The sequence below is a fragment of the Phyllobates terribilis genome, unplaced genomic scaffold (assembly GCF_046119375.1).
Source record: "Phyllobates terribilis strain yellow unplaced genomic scaffold, ASM4611937v1 Scaffold_11__3_contigs__length_659146591, whole genome shotgun sequence".
Lineage (NCBI taxonomy): Eukaryota > Metazoa > Chordata > Amphibia > Anura > Dendrobatidae > Phyllobates > Phyllobates terribilis.
In genome coordinates this window covers 30,364,905-30,381,392 of record NW_027362771.1, presented here as the reverse complement: position 1 = coordinate 30,381,392, position 16,488 = coordinate 30,364,905, and the positions used below count along the sequence as shown (strand labels likewise).

At 48.7% G+C, this 16,488-nt stretch overlaps 1 protein-coding gene across 2 annotated transcripts in view; it reads right to left on the bottom strand.

The window, feature by feature from the left end:
• The window catches only part of RGS14 (regulator of G protein signaling 14), a 311,115-nt gene that overhangs the window by 264,759 nt on the left and 29,868 nt on the right, over positions 1-16,488 (bottom strand). For both annotated transcript variants that reach the window (XM_073651170.1, XM_073651171.1), the window contains exon 2: positions 11,606-11,734. In XM_073651170.1, coding sequence (XP_073507271.1) covers positions 11,606-11,734 — 129 coding nt within the window. The remainder of the gene's footprint in view (positions 1-11,605; positions 11,735-16,488) is intronic.

Here is a 16,488-nt window from a genome sequence, read left to right as displayed (position 1 = left end):
CCAGGAGGCGGCGCCCTTGTCAGCAGGGCCTGTGGGAGCTGATGCGCAGGCTTTGGACAATGACCCGGCTCCAGACCTACACCATCAGGTCCAAGAGCTAGCTAAGAGCGTTGCTGCGCTAACCCGAACTGTGCAGTCTTTACAGGTCTCCACCCCAGGGAAGATCCAGCTGGCATCCGGACCGGAGGACATCCCGTGGCGTCGACCAAGGAGGACCCCACCGGCCAGAGGAAGACCCAGTGACCGATACAGCGAGGACGGACGACCCATCTGCCGCCGCTGCAATCAACCCGGACATATGGAAAGGTACTGTTCTTTAAACGGGCACAACCTGGGGTAGAGGGCCAACCCCCAGGAAAAAGATCACCAGGCCCATCGAACTGGCGCGACAGATATGTGGGAGGACGTCCAGTCTTGCCTGTGGTACTGGATGGCATTCCCATGAGTGCCCTACTGGATACCGGGTCACAGGTCACCACCATCCCGTACGTGCTCTTCAAGCAGTACTGGAATGACTCGGATATTACCCACTACCCTGACGACGACTTGAGTATCATCGCCAGCAATGGCCAGCCCGTGCCACAGATCGGATTTAAAGAGGTGGCCCTCAAAATCGGTAGAGTCGAACTGGCCGCACAGGGACTGATCATTGTAGATATTGATAAACATGAGAGTCACCCAAAAATAACTCTAGGAACTAACGTAATTGAAAATTGTCTTGCAGAGGTGATTTTCCTTTTACAGCAGGTTGCCAAGAACGCCAGCTCCGGCGAGCAGCGGGTGCTCCAGAAAGAGATCCGGGCACTGATGCAACGGCAACAAGTGGAACTCTCCGGCGGTGAGATTGGTAGCGTAAGAATGTGTGACCCTTTTCCTATTGCCATGCCCCCAAAAAGTGAAATGATGATTTGGTGCCGGGCAGCTATTGGTCTGAGAGGAAGAGATTACCAGGCAATGGTAGAACCAGTTTACTCAGACAGTAGGCCCACCATTTTGACAGCACGGGGGGTGGTCAATGTACGCCATGGGAGGGTGCCCATTCGCATAATAAATATCGGGGAGAGGGAAGTGTACCTGCCCCGGTATGCCACGCTAGCCAAATTATATACCACTAATCAAAATTCTATACAATCTGTGGAACCCTTGCCTCCATCTCACCCGGAGGAAGGTAACGGCTCTAAGAAAGACATGGAGGACTGGTGTCAGCAACTACATTTGGGTACTGATTCCACTCCCTCACATCAGAAACAAGGAGTCTATCGGGTGGTTCAAGAGTATGAGAGAGTGTTTAGTAAACACCCGTTAGACTTCGGGCGAGTTAAGGGGGTAGAACACCGCATCCCCACGGGAGATCATCCTCCCATAAAAGAGAGGTATCGACCCGTACCCCCTGCACATTACCAACACGCCAAGGGGATGCTTAGAGACATGAAGGAGGCTGGGGTAATCCGGGATAGCTGTAGCCCCTTGGCAGCCCCACTAGTTTTAGTCAAAAAGAAAGACAACACCATGAGGATGTGTGTAGATTACCGGAAAATCAACCGTATCACACACAAGGATGCGTACCCCTTACCAAGGATAGAGGAGTCATTGGCTGCTTTAAGATCTGCTAACTTCTTCTCTACCTTGGATCTCACTAGCGGGTACTGGCAGGTTCCTGTAGCAGAGGCGGACCGGGAGAAGACCGCATTCACCACCCCGATGGGACTTAGTGAGTTCACCTGCATGCCGTTCGGACTCTGCAATGCCCCAGGAACCTTCCAACGATTAATGGAGTGCTGTCTGGGCCACAGAAACTTCGAGACGGTCCTGTTGTACCTGGACGATGTCATCGTATACTCCAAAACTTATGAGGACCACCTGAAACACCTGGCGGAGGTGTTCGAAGCTCTGGCGAGTTACGGCCTAAAGGTGAAACCCTCCAAGTGTCACCTCCTGAAACCAAAGGTGCAATACCTGGGACACGTGGTGAGCGCTGACGGAGTGGCTCCCGACCCCGATAAGATCACCGCAATTAAGGGATGGCCAAGCCCCTCCAGCGTAAAAGAAGTGCGGCAGTTCCTGGGGTTGGTAGGCTACTACCGAAGGTTTATTCCCGGTTTCACCAAAAAGGCAGCGCCTATGCAGGACCTCCTGATAGGCCAGTCCCGGAAGGCCAAGAACCAGAAGCCGCCCTTCAAATGGGAAGAGCTAGAAGAAGAGTCCTTCCGCCAGCTGAAGATGGCCCTCACGGGGGATGAAATCTTGGCGTACCCAGACTATAGCCAGCCCTTCATCCTCTACACCGACGCCAGTAACATCGGGCTAGGAGCCGTACTATCCCAGATTCAGCAGGGGAGAGAACGAGTGATCTCCTATGCCAGCCGAAAACTGCGACCCACCGAAAGGAACCCCGAGAATTACAGCTCATTTAAGCTAGAGTTCCTGGCCGTGGTATGGGCAGTCACCGAGCGCTTTAGGCATTACCTCGCTTCTTCCCGGTTCACCGTATACACGGATAACAACCCGTTGATACACCTGGACACGGCAAGACTCGGTGCCCTGGAGCAGAGGTGGATGGCCCGTCTGTCCAACTACGAGTTCACAATCAAATACCGGGCAGGACGCTCCAATACTAACGCGGACGCCCTGTCCAGGATGCTCAACCTGCCGGATTAAGGAGAAGATCCGGAGGGACTGGAAGAAGTTGAACTCCCTGCGTTCCACCGTCATGGGACTATCCAGTATTCCCACCGGGTAAGGGGTAAGCAAGCTGCTACGTTGAACCCCTTACCCCACTACAACTGGGCGGAAACGCAAGACAGCGACCCTGCCGTCCGACTGGTGAAGGAGATGCTGACTCGGCCGGAGGCTCGCCTTGAACCAGACGCTCCGGAGGAAGCCAAACAACTATGGGCGGAGAAGAGTCGACTATTCCTTTACAAGGGGAAGTTGTGCCGCAGAATGGTCAACTCCCGGACGCATGAACTACTCTGGCAAGTAGTGGTGCCCCGAAGAGACGCAGCCATGGTGATGGAGGCATACCACGACGGAGCTGGACACTTCGGGTGGAAAAAGCTGGAGTTCCTGCTGCGCGAGCGGTTCCACTGGGTAGGCATGAGGGGAACCATCGAGAAGTGGTGCAGAGACTGTGGCCCGTGCAATCTGAGAAGGAAGGACCGGGCCAGCCAGAAGACTCCCCTGCAGTCCATCGTCACCCGGCAACCGTTGGAACTGGTAGCCTTGGATCATGTAAAACTGACCCCAAGCAGAAGTGGCTACGTCTACGCGTTAACCATCGTGGATCATTACTCCCGGTTCTTGGTTGTCGTCCCCGTCAAGGACTTAACGGCTCAAACAGCAGCTAGGGCCTTCCAGCAGCACTTCTGCCGTCCACACGGGTACCCGGACCAAGTGCTGACGGACCAGGGACCTGCCTTTGAAGCGGAGGTCTTCCAGGAATTCTGCAATCTGTATGGCTGCCGGAAGATAAGGACGACACCCTACCATCCGCAAACTAATGGACTTTGTGAAAAAATGAACCAGGTGGTAATGGATCTTCTAAAAACATTGCCCCTGGAAGAACGCAGTCTGTGGCCTGAGAAGTTGCCCGATCTGGTGGACCTATACAACCACATCCCGGTAGGTTCCACCAACTGTACCCCGGCTTACCTAATGAGGGCGAGACCTGGTAAGTTACCTGTTGACCTGGAAATGGGAGTCCTGACACCTGAGGACACTTCACCAGAAACAGACTGGGACACAGAGAGGCAGCAGCAGTACCGGAGAGTACAGGAGAGCGTGGAGCGAAGTCTCTGTCAGGCTAGGGAAAGACAAGAGAAGACTTACAACCAGTATGCTCCCGCTGTTACCCTGGTACCCGGAGAGCAGGTCTTGAAGAGGAAAAGACGGCTCCACAAGTTGGATGACCAGTGGGAGAAGGACCCGTACACCGTACTGCCCTCAAGCCACGAGAACCCGAAGGTCTGTACCATCAGTAAAGACGGAGGGGAAACCACAGCCATTGTATCCCGGGACCACCTGAAGAAGTGTCCCGAACAACTGAGGAACCCTGAAGAGGAACAAGAAGACCATCGACCCGTGGGAGAAAGGGAAGATATGGTTAGTACCGTGCTCGGGGACTTCCCTCGGTCTTGGACTCAAGTCAATGGTGCAGTTGTGGTACCCGTACTCACCTTCCTCCAACCATCATCCCAAGAACCTACGGAGCAACGGGTAGAGCTGGAAGAACAGCCGGTCCAGGAGGCAGAAGACTCCACACAAGTAGAACAGGAGAATCAACCCTCTGCTTATAGTGAGCCTGCCGTACCCCTAGTGAGACAAAGAGCCGGTAGACAGCTGCCCAGTTTACCCTTGACAGCTCCTACACCCTGTAGTTCAGGGCCAGACAGTCAGCTCCGTAGGTCCACTAGGGCCACTAGAGGCCAGTTACCCGCACGTTGGAGGATCTAAATGTTTAAGCTATTTTATAATGTTTACCTGTCTATAGTTGCTTGTGTGTAATTTTGTATTTCTAGTTGTTTTTAGGAATCCTTGGTGGATTTACCGGGAATCCTTGTATATAGTTGGAGCGTAACCCAGGATGGACTAAAGACTGTCAAGGACTCGGGGTAGAACAGACCCCTACCTGGTTACGTCTCCCTGTGTTGGTGAAATGGACACCTTGCTTTCTTCAGAGACTGCACCCGGTTGCGGACACGCCGTAACCATCTTTATGTGTTTTCTTATTGTATTATTAATGTTTTGCCTTGTTATGTTTTCTAAATGTGTTTAGTCCCGGAGTACTAAATTTTACTAGGGGGGAATGTGACACCCCAGGGGTCTGGTTGCCACAGTAACGTAATGTTATGTCTGAGAGCAGGTGGGAGGTCCTTTAGTCAGGGATCCTGTGCATGCCACACCTCCTGCCCAGTCTTGGGAGGGGAAGAACTTCCCCTATATAAACCTGGGGCTGAGGCAGGGTGAGTGAGTAGAAGAAGAGAAGAAGTAGAGACAGCATAGGAAGAAACAGCAGTTACAAGGAGTCAGGGGCTGGCAGCTGCAGAGTTCGCCCTGACTAAGAAGACTTTTTACCGGACCCGGAGTCCGAGGCTGTGGGGACTAATTCCTGCCCAGCAGCAGAATCCGTCAGGCAGGGGATTTCAGGTCCTCTGGCCCAGAAGCCCGAAGGCACGGTCACACGCGTGGGACCAGCACCGCCATCGTGGAGCGGAAGCCATTAGAAGGCCCCGAGTCACCGGCCATACGGGTGAGCACCACACGGTACACTCAGGGACGTGGGCTACTTACATCAGCTCCTAGCAAGGTAGCCAGAAGAGTACAGTCAGTTTGGGAGGCCTACAACTACGCCTGGCCAGGGGAGATCCCATCTGCTCAAGGACTGACCAGGCCCCATCCGCTAGCAAGTACTCCGGGAGGGTCTTTTGTTGTTACCAGTAAAGACCCTGAACTACACCGTACCATCTCTGAGTGGTTCCTGCTACCCCCATCATCCACGTCGGCTGCCCTGAGGCCATACCCCTCCCGTTGGGGGTTATACTATCACGCTGCACAATCCCACCATCGGCCTCAGCGGTCTGCCCTGCAGCAGCAGCCCCCTGGCTGCACTCAACGGGTGGCGTAGTCATCAACCATTTACTACTAATGGACTGCCGTCTAGTTTGACTCCCTGGGCACGGACCGGGTCACCGCCACGAGACTACAACCCTCCACAGATCCGGCTCCGGGTAAGCTCCCGCATGCGCAGCGCAGCGCGACACAGGCCCAGGGGCGCGTCACACCAATTTTAATTAAGAAGCATGCTCTCTGGATGAGTTTGGCACATCTTTCAGCTGCCATGCGTCAGCCCAAGAAATGTTACTATAGCCAGGGACTGGAGAACATTCTATCAAAATGTACGCTACTTGTGGGGTGTAAAGCATGAATTTGTCAGTCGTGCTTGGTCATTCCCCATCCTGAATAAGCTTTGCCCACTTTTTGAAAAGTTGGTTTAGATGGCTGGGACTGTCTTAAAAACACCAACGTCTAAAAAAATTTTGCGAATACAAGTTGAGTAAAAATGTTGACACATTTCAAGCAGTTTTACCCCAGAACTCTGACAAAAATTGATTGATGAATTGGCGCCATAGTATTTGATCATTTGACTCTTGACTGGCTGAACAAGACGTACTATTCTATACATTTCTGCAAACTTTTACTTATTGACTCCAAACATTGTACATTAAATTATTTTGTAACCAGTATATAGGTAAATGTCAAGGACACTGATTTCCCTATGTATAATTATTAATTATATTAATATGTTATTAATATTACAGGTTATGATTACTAAAATCTATGATGGGACGTTGATTCGGGTAACTAGTCTGATTGCCGTATGTGGAGTCAGGAAGGAATTTTTCCCTTAATATGGAGCAATTGGCATCTACCCCATGGGGGTTTTGCCTTCCTCTAGATCAACATGTTATGCTATATGTTAAATTCGATGGACTTAAGTCTATCTTCAACCTTAAAGAGGTTGTCCACTACTATATACAATGCCCCAATGTATTTAAACTGTGGAGAGAAATGTTTTTGTAAATACCTTGCTTGTTCTTTATTACCTGCTGACCGTTACTGCTGACCGCTCACAGACATCACGTGACCCCCGGCTGCAGCCAGCTATGGCTCCCCCCTGATTGATGGACTGTGGGCGGGGTTTCACCGCACGTCACAGCCCAGTATCACTTCCAATGAATTAGGAGAGGGAAAGCACGCGGTGGATGCTGGGCTACCTTATCACGCGGAACAGCATAAAAAATGTTTTTAAAAAACAATTCCTGAATTGTTGTTTTTTGTTTATTCTGCCTCCCAAAAATCGGAATAGAAAGCATTCAAAACATGTCACGTGCCTGAAAATGGCACCAATAAAAAGTCATCCCGCAAAAAACAAGCTGTCATATGACTCTGTCGGGCAAAATATGGAAAAATTATAGCTCTCAAAATATGGCGATGCAAAAACTAGATTTTACAAAAAATGCATCTTTTAGTGTGTGACAGCTGTCAATCATAAAAACGCGATATGATTCTGGTATTGCTGTAATCGCACCGACCCGAAGAATAAAGTTGTCTAATCACTTATACCGCACGAGGAACGGTATTAAAAATAAACTCTAGGGTTAGGGTTAGGGTTGTGCTAGGATTAGGGCTGTGGTTAGTGTTAGGGATGGGCTAGGGTTAGGGTTGATCTAGGGTTGGGCTAGGGTTAGGGTTGGGGTTAGGGTTGGGCTAGGGTTAGGGTAGGGTTAGGGTTGGGCTAGGGTTGGGCTAGGGTTAGAGTTGGGGTAAGGGTTAGGCTAGGGTTGGGGTTAGGATTGGGCTAGGGTTAGGGTTGGGCTAGGGTTAGGGTTGGGGTTTTTTTCAAAAGTAAAAAAAAAAAGATGATGATATGGCGACTAGTGTTGAGCGCAAGTGCTCGCTACTTGAGTTTGCATCGGGTGCTCGGGTATGCACTGAGTATCTCGGGTGCTCAAGTGACATGCTCGAGTCTCCGCCCCATATGTTACGCGGCCAAAAAAACCTTGCGGGGATTGCCTGCCATGCACGAGCGAACCCCGCATGTTTTTTTTTGTCTGTCTAATAACCGTGAAACATGTGGGCGGGAACTCAACCATGGTGCATACCTGAGTACCCGATGCAAACTTAAGTAGCGAGCACTTGCGCTCAAGACTAATGACAACTTATTCAATATGATGACCTAATGTTATCAAATTCTGTGTCGTACCTCTGGGTTCAAAATGTTCACTATACCCCTTGATAAAATCCTTGAGGGGTGTAGTTTCCCAAATGGGGTCACTTGTGGGGGGTTTCCACTATTTAGGCACATCAGAGGCTATCCAAACGCGACATGGCATCCACTCTCGATTCCATCCAATTTTGCATTCAAAAAGTCACACAGTGCTCCTTCCCTTCTGAACTCTGTCGTGCTCCCAAACACTGTATTTTCCCCACATATGGGGTATTGGCGTACTCAGGAGAAATTGCACAAAAGTTTTTGAGGTCCATTTTCTCCTCCTACCCTTGTGAAAATAAAAAAATTGGGGCTAAAACATCATTTTTTGTGGAAAAAGTTTGATTTTTTTTTTTGACGGCTCCATGTTATAAACTTCTGTAAAGCACTTGGGGGTTCAGGGTGCTCACCACACATCTAGATAAGTTCCCTGAGGGGTCTAGTTTCCAAAATAGTGTCACTTTGTGGGGGGTTTCCACTGTTTAGGCACATCAGGGGCACCTCCGCTAATTATTCAAGCAAATTTTACATTAAAAAAGTCAAATGGTGCTTCTTCCCTTTCAAACCCTGCCGTATGCCCAAGCAGTGGTTTTCCCCCACATATGGGGTATCTTCTTATTCAGGAGAAATTACATAACAAACTGCATGGTGCAATTTCTCCTGTTGCCCTTATGAAAATGCAAAATTGGGAGCTGAAAAACATTTTTGTGGAAGAAATATGAAAATTTTATTTTTACGGCTCAATGTTAAGCACCTGGGGGTTCAAGGTGCTCACTACACATCTAGATAAGTTCCCTGAGGGGTCTAGTTTCCAAGATGGTGTCACTTGTGGGGGGTTTCCACTGTTTAGGCACATCAGGGGCTCCCCAAACGCAACATGGCGTCCTTCCCTTCCGAACCCTGCGGTGCACCCAAACAGTGTTTTTTCCCCTCATATGGGGTATCTGTGTGCTCAGGAGAAATTGCTCAACAAATTTTTGGGTCCATTTTTTCCTGTTACCCCTGCGAAAATAAAAAAAATTGGGTCTAAAGTAACATTTTTGTGAAAAAAGTTAAATATTAATTTTTTTCTTCCACATTCCAAAAATTCTTGTGAAGCACCTGAAGGGTTAATAAACTTCTTGAATGTGGTTTTGAGCACCTTGACGGTGCAGTTTTTAGAATGGTGTCACTTTTGGGTATTTTCTGTCATAAAGGCCCTCAAAGTCACTTCAAATGTGATGTGGTCCCTAAAAAAAATGGTTTTGTAAATTTTGTTAGAAAAATGAGAAATCGCTGGTCAACTTTTAACCCTTATATCTCCCTAACAAAAAAAAATTTGGGTTCCAAAATTGTGCTGATGTAAAGTAGACATGTGGGAAATGTTATTTATTAACTATTTTGTGTGACATATCTCTCTGATTTAAGGGCATAAAATTAAAATTTTGAAAATTGCAAAATTTTCAAAATTTTCACCAAATTTCCATTTTTTTCACAAATAAACGCAAGTGATATCGAAGAAATTTTACCACAATCATGAAGTACAATATATCACAAAAAAACAGTCTCAGAATCAGGGGGATCCGTTGAAGCATTCCAGAGTAATTACCTCATAAAGTGACAGTGGTCAGAATTGTAAAAATTGGCCCGGTCATTAACGTGCAAACCACCTTGGGTTGTAAAGGGGTTAAAAAAGTCTATTTTTTCTTGTACGAAAAAAAAAAGACATTGATTTGAATCTGTTATTTTCATTTGCAAATGAGATCAAAATCATCAATGTCTCTGTTTTTTGTTCACATTCTAAGTCCACAAAAATACAGACATATGAAGATGCGATAGACCAGTGGTCCCCAATCTGTAGCTTGGGAGCCACATGTGGCTAGTAGGCCAATGATGTGTGACTTGTGGCTATCTGCCAGGTTGGTGCAGTAACACCAAGTCTAGCAAACAACTATTAAGAAATATCTCTAGATGGTGAGTTTTGTGAGTGGCCCTGCACAGAAGAGTAGATCTGTATGTGAATATACTGGCCTTGGGAATGGAGAATTGAACTAAATTATGATGACCAGACCTGTCATGATCATTTGGCTCCGCTCACCAAAAAGAGATGGCTCTTTTGTATCCCAAATGGATCCCGGTTCAATGTGTGTTCATTCATAAGATAAAGTAAAATCACCAATTTCCAATGTAGCCAAAGCTTTGGTCACCTGCAGCCAATGAACCAGCTGGGTGGGATTTCAGCTGAGAGCCATTCAGAAACTGCAAGTGGATTTGACAGGGGTGCATCATTGCTAAGTGCTAAACTGGAGATACTGAAAGATAGAAAAGGCGATTGATAGTATCATGAGAATGCGTGATGCAAGAATACCGAATGGGGGTAAAGTGGGAGCCCCTGGATATCAGTATACTGCCTTGGTATGATTTCTGTAGGGAAACTTTAGCTATTATTATACTTGTAATGGGGGCTCTGGTTATCACCACTGACTTTTGTATGTGGCTCATCACCTTCTCTAGGAGCTGAATGTGGCTCTCAAGTTAAGAAAGGTTGAGGACCACTGCCATTGGCTATAATTGGTACATATTCTATCCGTTATAAACATAGGTAGAACACAGACATCAGAATGAGGCCTGAGGTGGATTTATACATCCATGTGTCACGGTCTGTAATTTACAGACCAGCCGTGGGTCTTCCGGCCTAAACTCAACAGACTAATAGGCAAATAAGAGGCAATCAAGTTTTGGTCTGGAGACCTGAGGCCTGCCTGTGCATCTTGGTTCGCACATAGACCACGACACAAAGAAGTGTGAATCTAGCCGAAGACTAGGGATCTCAAGACTTGATGTCGTAAGTCAAATATTTGAAACAGTGAAGGGTAGAGGAGTCTCTTTTTGGCACAGCAGCAGCTTTTATGATGTTTTTGTAAGAGTGTGACCGGACCAGTCATATGTCTCCCCCTTGTGTATAAAACGGTTGTAATCTGTGTTTCCGAAAGAGTGTTCTATATTGCATAGAAGCTAATAGGCACCAAGGTGCACAGTTAGTGTAATGCTATAATATGTGTTCTAACAATAATGTGTGATGTGTGTGTCCGATATAGGGAAAGTACAGGACATGTAGAATTAGCATTAGATATAAGTTAGGACTTCAAACAGTGCAGTTGTGGGCACAATAGAATCAGGAAGTGTGTAGTGCCAGTTAAAACACAGTTACTGTGTTCAAGAGCAGCTCCAGGGTTGGAGGAGCAGGGCCAGTGATCAAGGGGAACACTTCCTGGTTAGTGGAGTCAGAGTAAAAGATGAGATGAAGTAGCAGTAGTTGGAGGTCTGAGGGCACAAGGAGTACAGGCTGTTCAGCTGCAAGAAAATGTAAGCCATAAACTCGGAGCACACATTCCTGGAACGTTTGGGGCCTATGGTCCAACTGAGGCACTGAAAAGTGTGTCTCAATATTTTCCTAGGAGAGGAAATCGGACGGGGAATCGCATAAGGGAGTTGGGACGGTGCTCATGGAAGCTGCAGGGGTCAGAGGTGCCCGACAGGAAAGGGGTAGCTCAGGCCGAGCAAACAGTGGACATCAGAACTTGTGCCCAATACTGCGTGTTTCAATATGATGAAAATAGACAGTTAAGTAAAATTCTTTATTATAAAACTAATTTGATGCCCCCTAATGTGTGTGCGGTGGTTCTTGAGGTTGAAGAACCAGAAACAGCAGAGGCCTGCAACCAAAATGTGAGTGTTACGCACCACACACACAGCACAGGAGAATCGGGACACCGTTTATTTGTAGGGTGCCAGGGTGTTGAAACACAGCAGCCCCTCACCTATGACTACCGCCTTGTGCACCTTACATTTTCTCACCTCTCTTTTGTCCAAGGAGCGGTTGATGTAGAAAGACTTGGAGGCTTTGAATTTATTCCTTAGTGTAGATAGCCGGCTTTTCGTGTTTCTGACCTCCCAGAAAGAGAACTCCAAAAACTGAAGGGAACGCTAAGAATGAAAGGAGAATGACATGTTTAGACATATACAGTTATTAGTGAGAGCAGTCAAGTTCAGTGGAAATAATCCTTTTATTCATCTACATCTTCAAGACACTGCTTATTGCATCAAGTGAATTTTAGCTTTTCCAAAGAGCTTTATATGTCATCAAAAAATGCTAAACAAAATAGCAGTTCTAAATATATCCACAGAAGACACAGCAACGAGTCCCAGTTGAACAGTGGCCTAAGTTAGAGGAAAATATTCACTTTTTCGCCCTAGTTTAGCTGCATTTTGACAAATGGTGATGACTGGCTAATATACTGTAAGATTAATCCATCTACGTACAAAATCTGGCAATAAGTGTATCCTGCTACTTGATTAATCAAACACAAAAAATCTGGCAACTTGCTGATCACTTAGTGGTATTGATGCTCAATAGTGGTAAATGTGACGCCTCTTCTCGGAAGCCCTTCTCTTTACCCTGGGAGATGGGGGACTCGGAGTCGGGTCCTGTGATGGAGAGATGGGGTGCAGCCATGGCCCGGACCCGCTCCGTGCTCAGGGCCGTCACATTAAAAAGGATGGTGTGGGCTTATCCGGGTTGAGTGGCTGATTACGACTACGCCACCTGTGGTACCCGGTGAAGGGCCACCAGCGCTGCTGCAGTCCACTGAGGCCTGGTGTTAGGGCAGCCAGAGTTATTACTACTCCCCACAGGCGGAGCAGGGCCTCAGGGAAGAGAGACAGGATGGAGGGGGGGTAGTAGTAGAGGAGAACGGGTGCCGCGTTGTGCGGTGTAGCGCAGAATAAACAGTTCGGAGGCCATAGGGGTGAACTTCCAAGGCATTACTCACATTAGAGATGGCAGTAGGAAGGCGACTCCCTGCTCCCCGCGGAGGCCTGCGGTCACCGGGGACGGGGATCCGACTACCTCCGAGCAAGTCCAGCATTCAATCGGGACCCCGCACCAGAGTGTTCTTGAACTACAGACCGTATCCTTTCCTGTCTGTGCGTGTAGATAGGCCAGGTCTCCCTCTGAACTCCTCTCAGAACAAGGGCACGGATGGCAGCTCCGCTCCTTCCGATACCCTGTGGGATCCTCAGGGCCTATCGGGCTTTCCCGACCAGGACATAGAGTAGCAAGGTCAGGTGTCGGGGGCCGGTACCCCTCTTGCAGCTGGACTCCCTCTGAATATATCAGGTGGTGAGGAAAGGTGGCGTAGGCCGCTCCGTCTGCATCCTCCCTGGGATCCATTTGCTGTGGAGCTACACTCCTAAGCTCCGGGCCTTTCTTGGTCTTGGTCCTCGACCGGGTTGAGACATTCTTTGTCTACAACCTGCCCCTCGTCCCTAGGCCAAGGTACGAGGGCTGTGTCTCCATCCGCTGCAGGCCCACACAGGATCCACTATCAGGGTGGGAGATCACAGTACTTGACCGCCAAAGACCATCAAAAGACCAAGAACCAAAAATGGCTTTTTATCAAATATGAATTTTAAAGTGTCACTAAATTGTGAGTCCTCCACCCTCACCCACTAACTGGTTCCCTTAACTCTTGGTTCCCCAGTCTCCCTGTAACCAGGAGGGCAGCACCTAGTGTATACTAGCCCCCTCTGGTGGAGAAATGTGGTGTTGGATGTAAGGGTTGTGTCCCGACCATCACGCTGTTCTTACCTCAGAGGAGGAACACTACACTCCATTAGAGAAGTGCAGCACCCCTGTGGCGGTCGAACCCTCAGGGGCGCCACATATACATTGTACCTGAAAAAAGACCATCCACGTCTTTCCAGTATATCCACTCCAATGTAATATAGAGTTATGGACCGAGTGTGGCTAAATATTTGGTGGGACTGACGTGTGACTCTTTTAGCTGCTTGTTAAACAATCTCTTATTTTTGCAAGTAAAACAACTGTTTCTCTGCAAATCAAATAATTGCTCATTAAGAAATAAAAAACAGCTAATTGCCAATAAGGTTTCTGGCCATGTCATGGCCTTACCATAGCTGCTACCCAGCCACTCCATGTGGTGGCACCCTTAGACTATGTGCCCACGATGCAGAAATGCTCAGGATTTTTTCCTGAGCGTTTCTGCATCTCCCTGGCAGAAAAAAACGCATGCGGATTGTACATGCGGATTGTACATGCGGATGGTACATGTGACTCGCCCCCTGGGCCTAGCGTACACGTGTAGTGGGTTACCCGGAACCAGGTCTCTGGGGGGTTGTAGTCTCCGTGGCGGTGACCCAGTCCCGTGGCTCAGGGTGGTCAGGCCAATGGCGGTATTTTGTGGGGGTTCTAGGTTAATTGTCCGACTACGCCACCCGTGGATTGCGGTCAGTGCGAACCGCCGCTGCAAGGGCGGACCGCTGGGGCTGATGGTGTATGCAGCTAAGGTAGTGTGACTCCCCATGGGAAGAGTGCAGCCCCAGGGCAGTGTAGTTGATGGTGGGAGTGATGGTGCGAGCGTCCCAACACTAGTAGTGCTGGCACGGCGATGAAGCACAGAGACGTGGGGTTGCAGTTCAAATTCTTTACTCACAGTTCTTTATATTCTTAGTCATTCCGCCGGCAATGACTGCCCGAGCCGTGCTGCGTCCACCAGATGCGGGGCTCGGTCAACCCCCAGGCAATTCCAGAGTGTGACACAGGATTCCCTTCTTTTCCTTTCTCTGGCCGTGCCCCACCAGTGACACTACGTCTGTCCAGCTCCCGCGGGCCTTCTCTTGGGAGGGCTTCGTGCTCACCTCCCTGACTCTATGTGGTGTGCCTTTCTAATAGGTGTAGTGAGGGGTCGCACCAAGATGTGATCACGACCGCCGGTCCTTGGCTGAGGATTAGTCGCCTCCACCAACTTGGAATCCGGTACCCTGTTCTGCCAACCTGTCACCCGCAATCTCCTGGGCCTTTGGGGTTCCTTCTGCCCTCGTGTCTCTGGGCCTCTCTGGGTGTTCTGTTCCTTTCTTCCTTTCCTTTCTGTTCCTTTCTGTATCTGTCCTCTCTGCTGGTTCTGGCCTCCACTCCAGGCCTGCCTCGTGGAGCTGGGCCCAGACTGAGCCACAGCTCCCTGTCAGCCCTCTCTGGCTGAACTCCTTCTCTCTCTGAACTTCTCCTTCTTCTCCCAGAACTAAGATGGTGCCCACCTTATATAACTCCCTCTAGTGTATGAGCCCAGGTGACTTGCAACCAATGGGCTCCTGCCTATGCCCAGCAACCATCCCCTCCTGCTCCTACATCACTAGGTTTTCCTCCCCCCTCCCCACTCCAGCCAGGGACAGATTCTGTCGTGCCTGCATTACTGTCCAATGGGAGCACCGTTGAGCTGTCCCCCGGAAATGAGGTGTGTGTGATGCATGCAGCTAAACGAGCCCTGGTCCACACTCCATCCTTACCCGGGAGTGGAATATCACACCTCTGGCAGAGGTGCAATACCCCTGTAGCGGCCGAACCCTCGGGGCGCTACACATGCATTTTCCTGCCAGGGACATGCGGAAGTGAAGCATTCTTCACATGCATTTCCGCATGCGGGTTGACAAGCGCTTTCCAAGCTATTTTAGCATTACTTGGAAAGTGCTTTCAACTTGGTCACACTATATAAATCCATGCAAACGGCATGGATTTATATACTGTGACCAAAAGAATAGTAAAAAATAAAAAATAAATATATACTTACCCTCTGATGGCCCCCGGTGTCTTGTTTCCTTCTGTCCTGGCTGCCGGCAGCGGTACACTGAAGGACCTGCCGACGTCAGCGTAGCGTGACCGGTCACATGACTATGACGTCAGTGCAGGTCCTTCAGTCCATCGCTAGCTGCCGGCATGAAAGGACGAGTGCAGCGGGGGGTCGTCAGAAGGTAAATATAATCTTTATTTTTTATTTTATTCTTTTTTTCACAGTTTCTATGGTACCCGGGTCCGGAGGAGAGTCTCCTCTCCTCTAGACCTGGGTACTATCCGCACATTGGAACACATGCATTCCGCAAGTCCTTATCTAGTGAAGCGGAATGCACGCGTTCTAATGCAAGTCAATGGCGGCGAAAACGCAGCACTTCCGCAAAATATTTGGTAATGCTGCGGTTTTTTCCGCAATGATAATCCGCAGCGGAAATTTCCACAGCATGTGCACAGCACATGCGGATTATCATTGGGGAACATGGCAGGCCTTCTACCATGCGTTTTTTAAGAGTTTCTGCAGCGTTTTTGCCGCTGCGGAAACGCTTAAAAAATGCATCGTGGGCACACAGCCTTAGGACTTTTTCTCACAAACGTATTATTTCACAATCATAATACACAATCAAAAAATGGACATGTAATGAAACAGAATGCATTTGTTGTATCCCAGTACCCAGTCTACTGCTGCTGAGTGAAACAGTTGTTGTGTGACAGTAGACTTGATCCAGTTTGCCAGAATTACTTTGGGCACTGTGAGTTAGGAGATGTAATACATTGCATGTGCATACACTGATGATTCACATTGTTCTTCCTTTGTATAAAGCGCTGGTAAGGCCGCACTTAGAATATTGTGCACAGTTCTGGGCTCCGGTGCTCAGGAAAGACATATTGGAGCTAGAGAGGGTACAAAGGAGGGCGACTAAGGTAATAAAGGGAATGGAGGGACTAGAATACCCAGAGAGGTTGTCAAAATTAGGCCTATTTACGTTGGAAAAGAGAAGGCTTAGGGGAGACCTCATAAACATGTATAAATACATCAGGGGGCAGTACAGAGATCTCTCCCATGACCTGTTTATACCAAGGATGGTGACAAAGA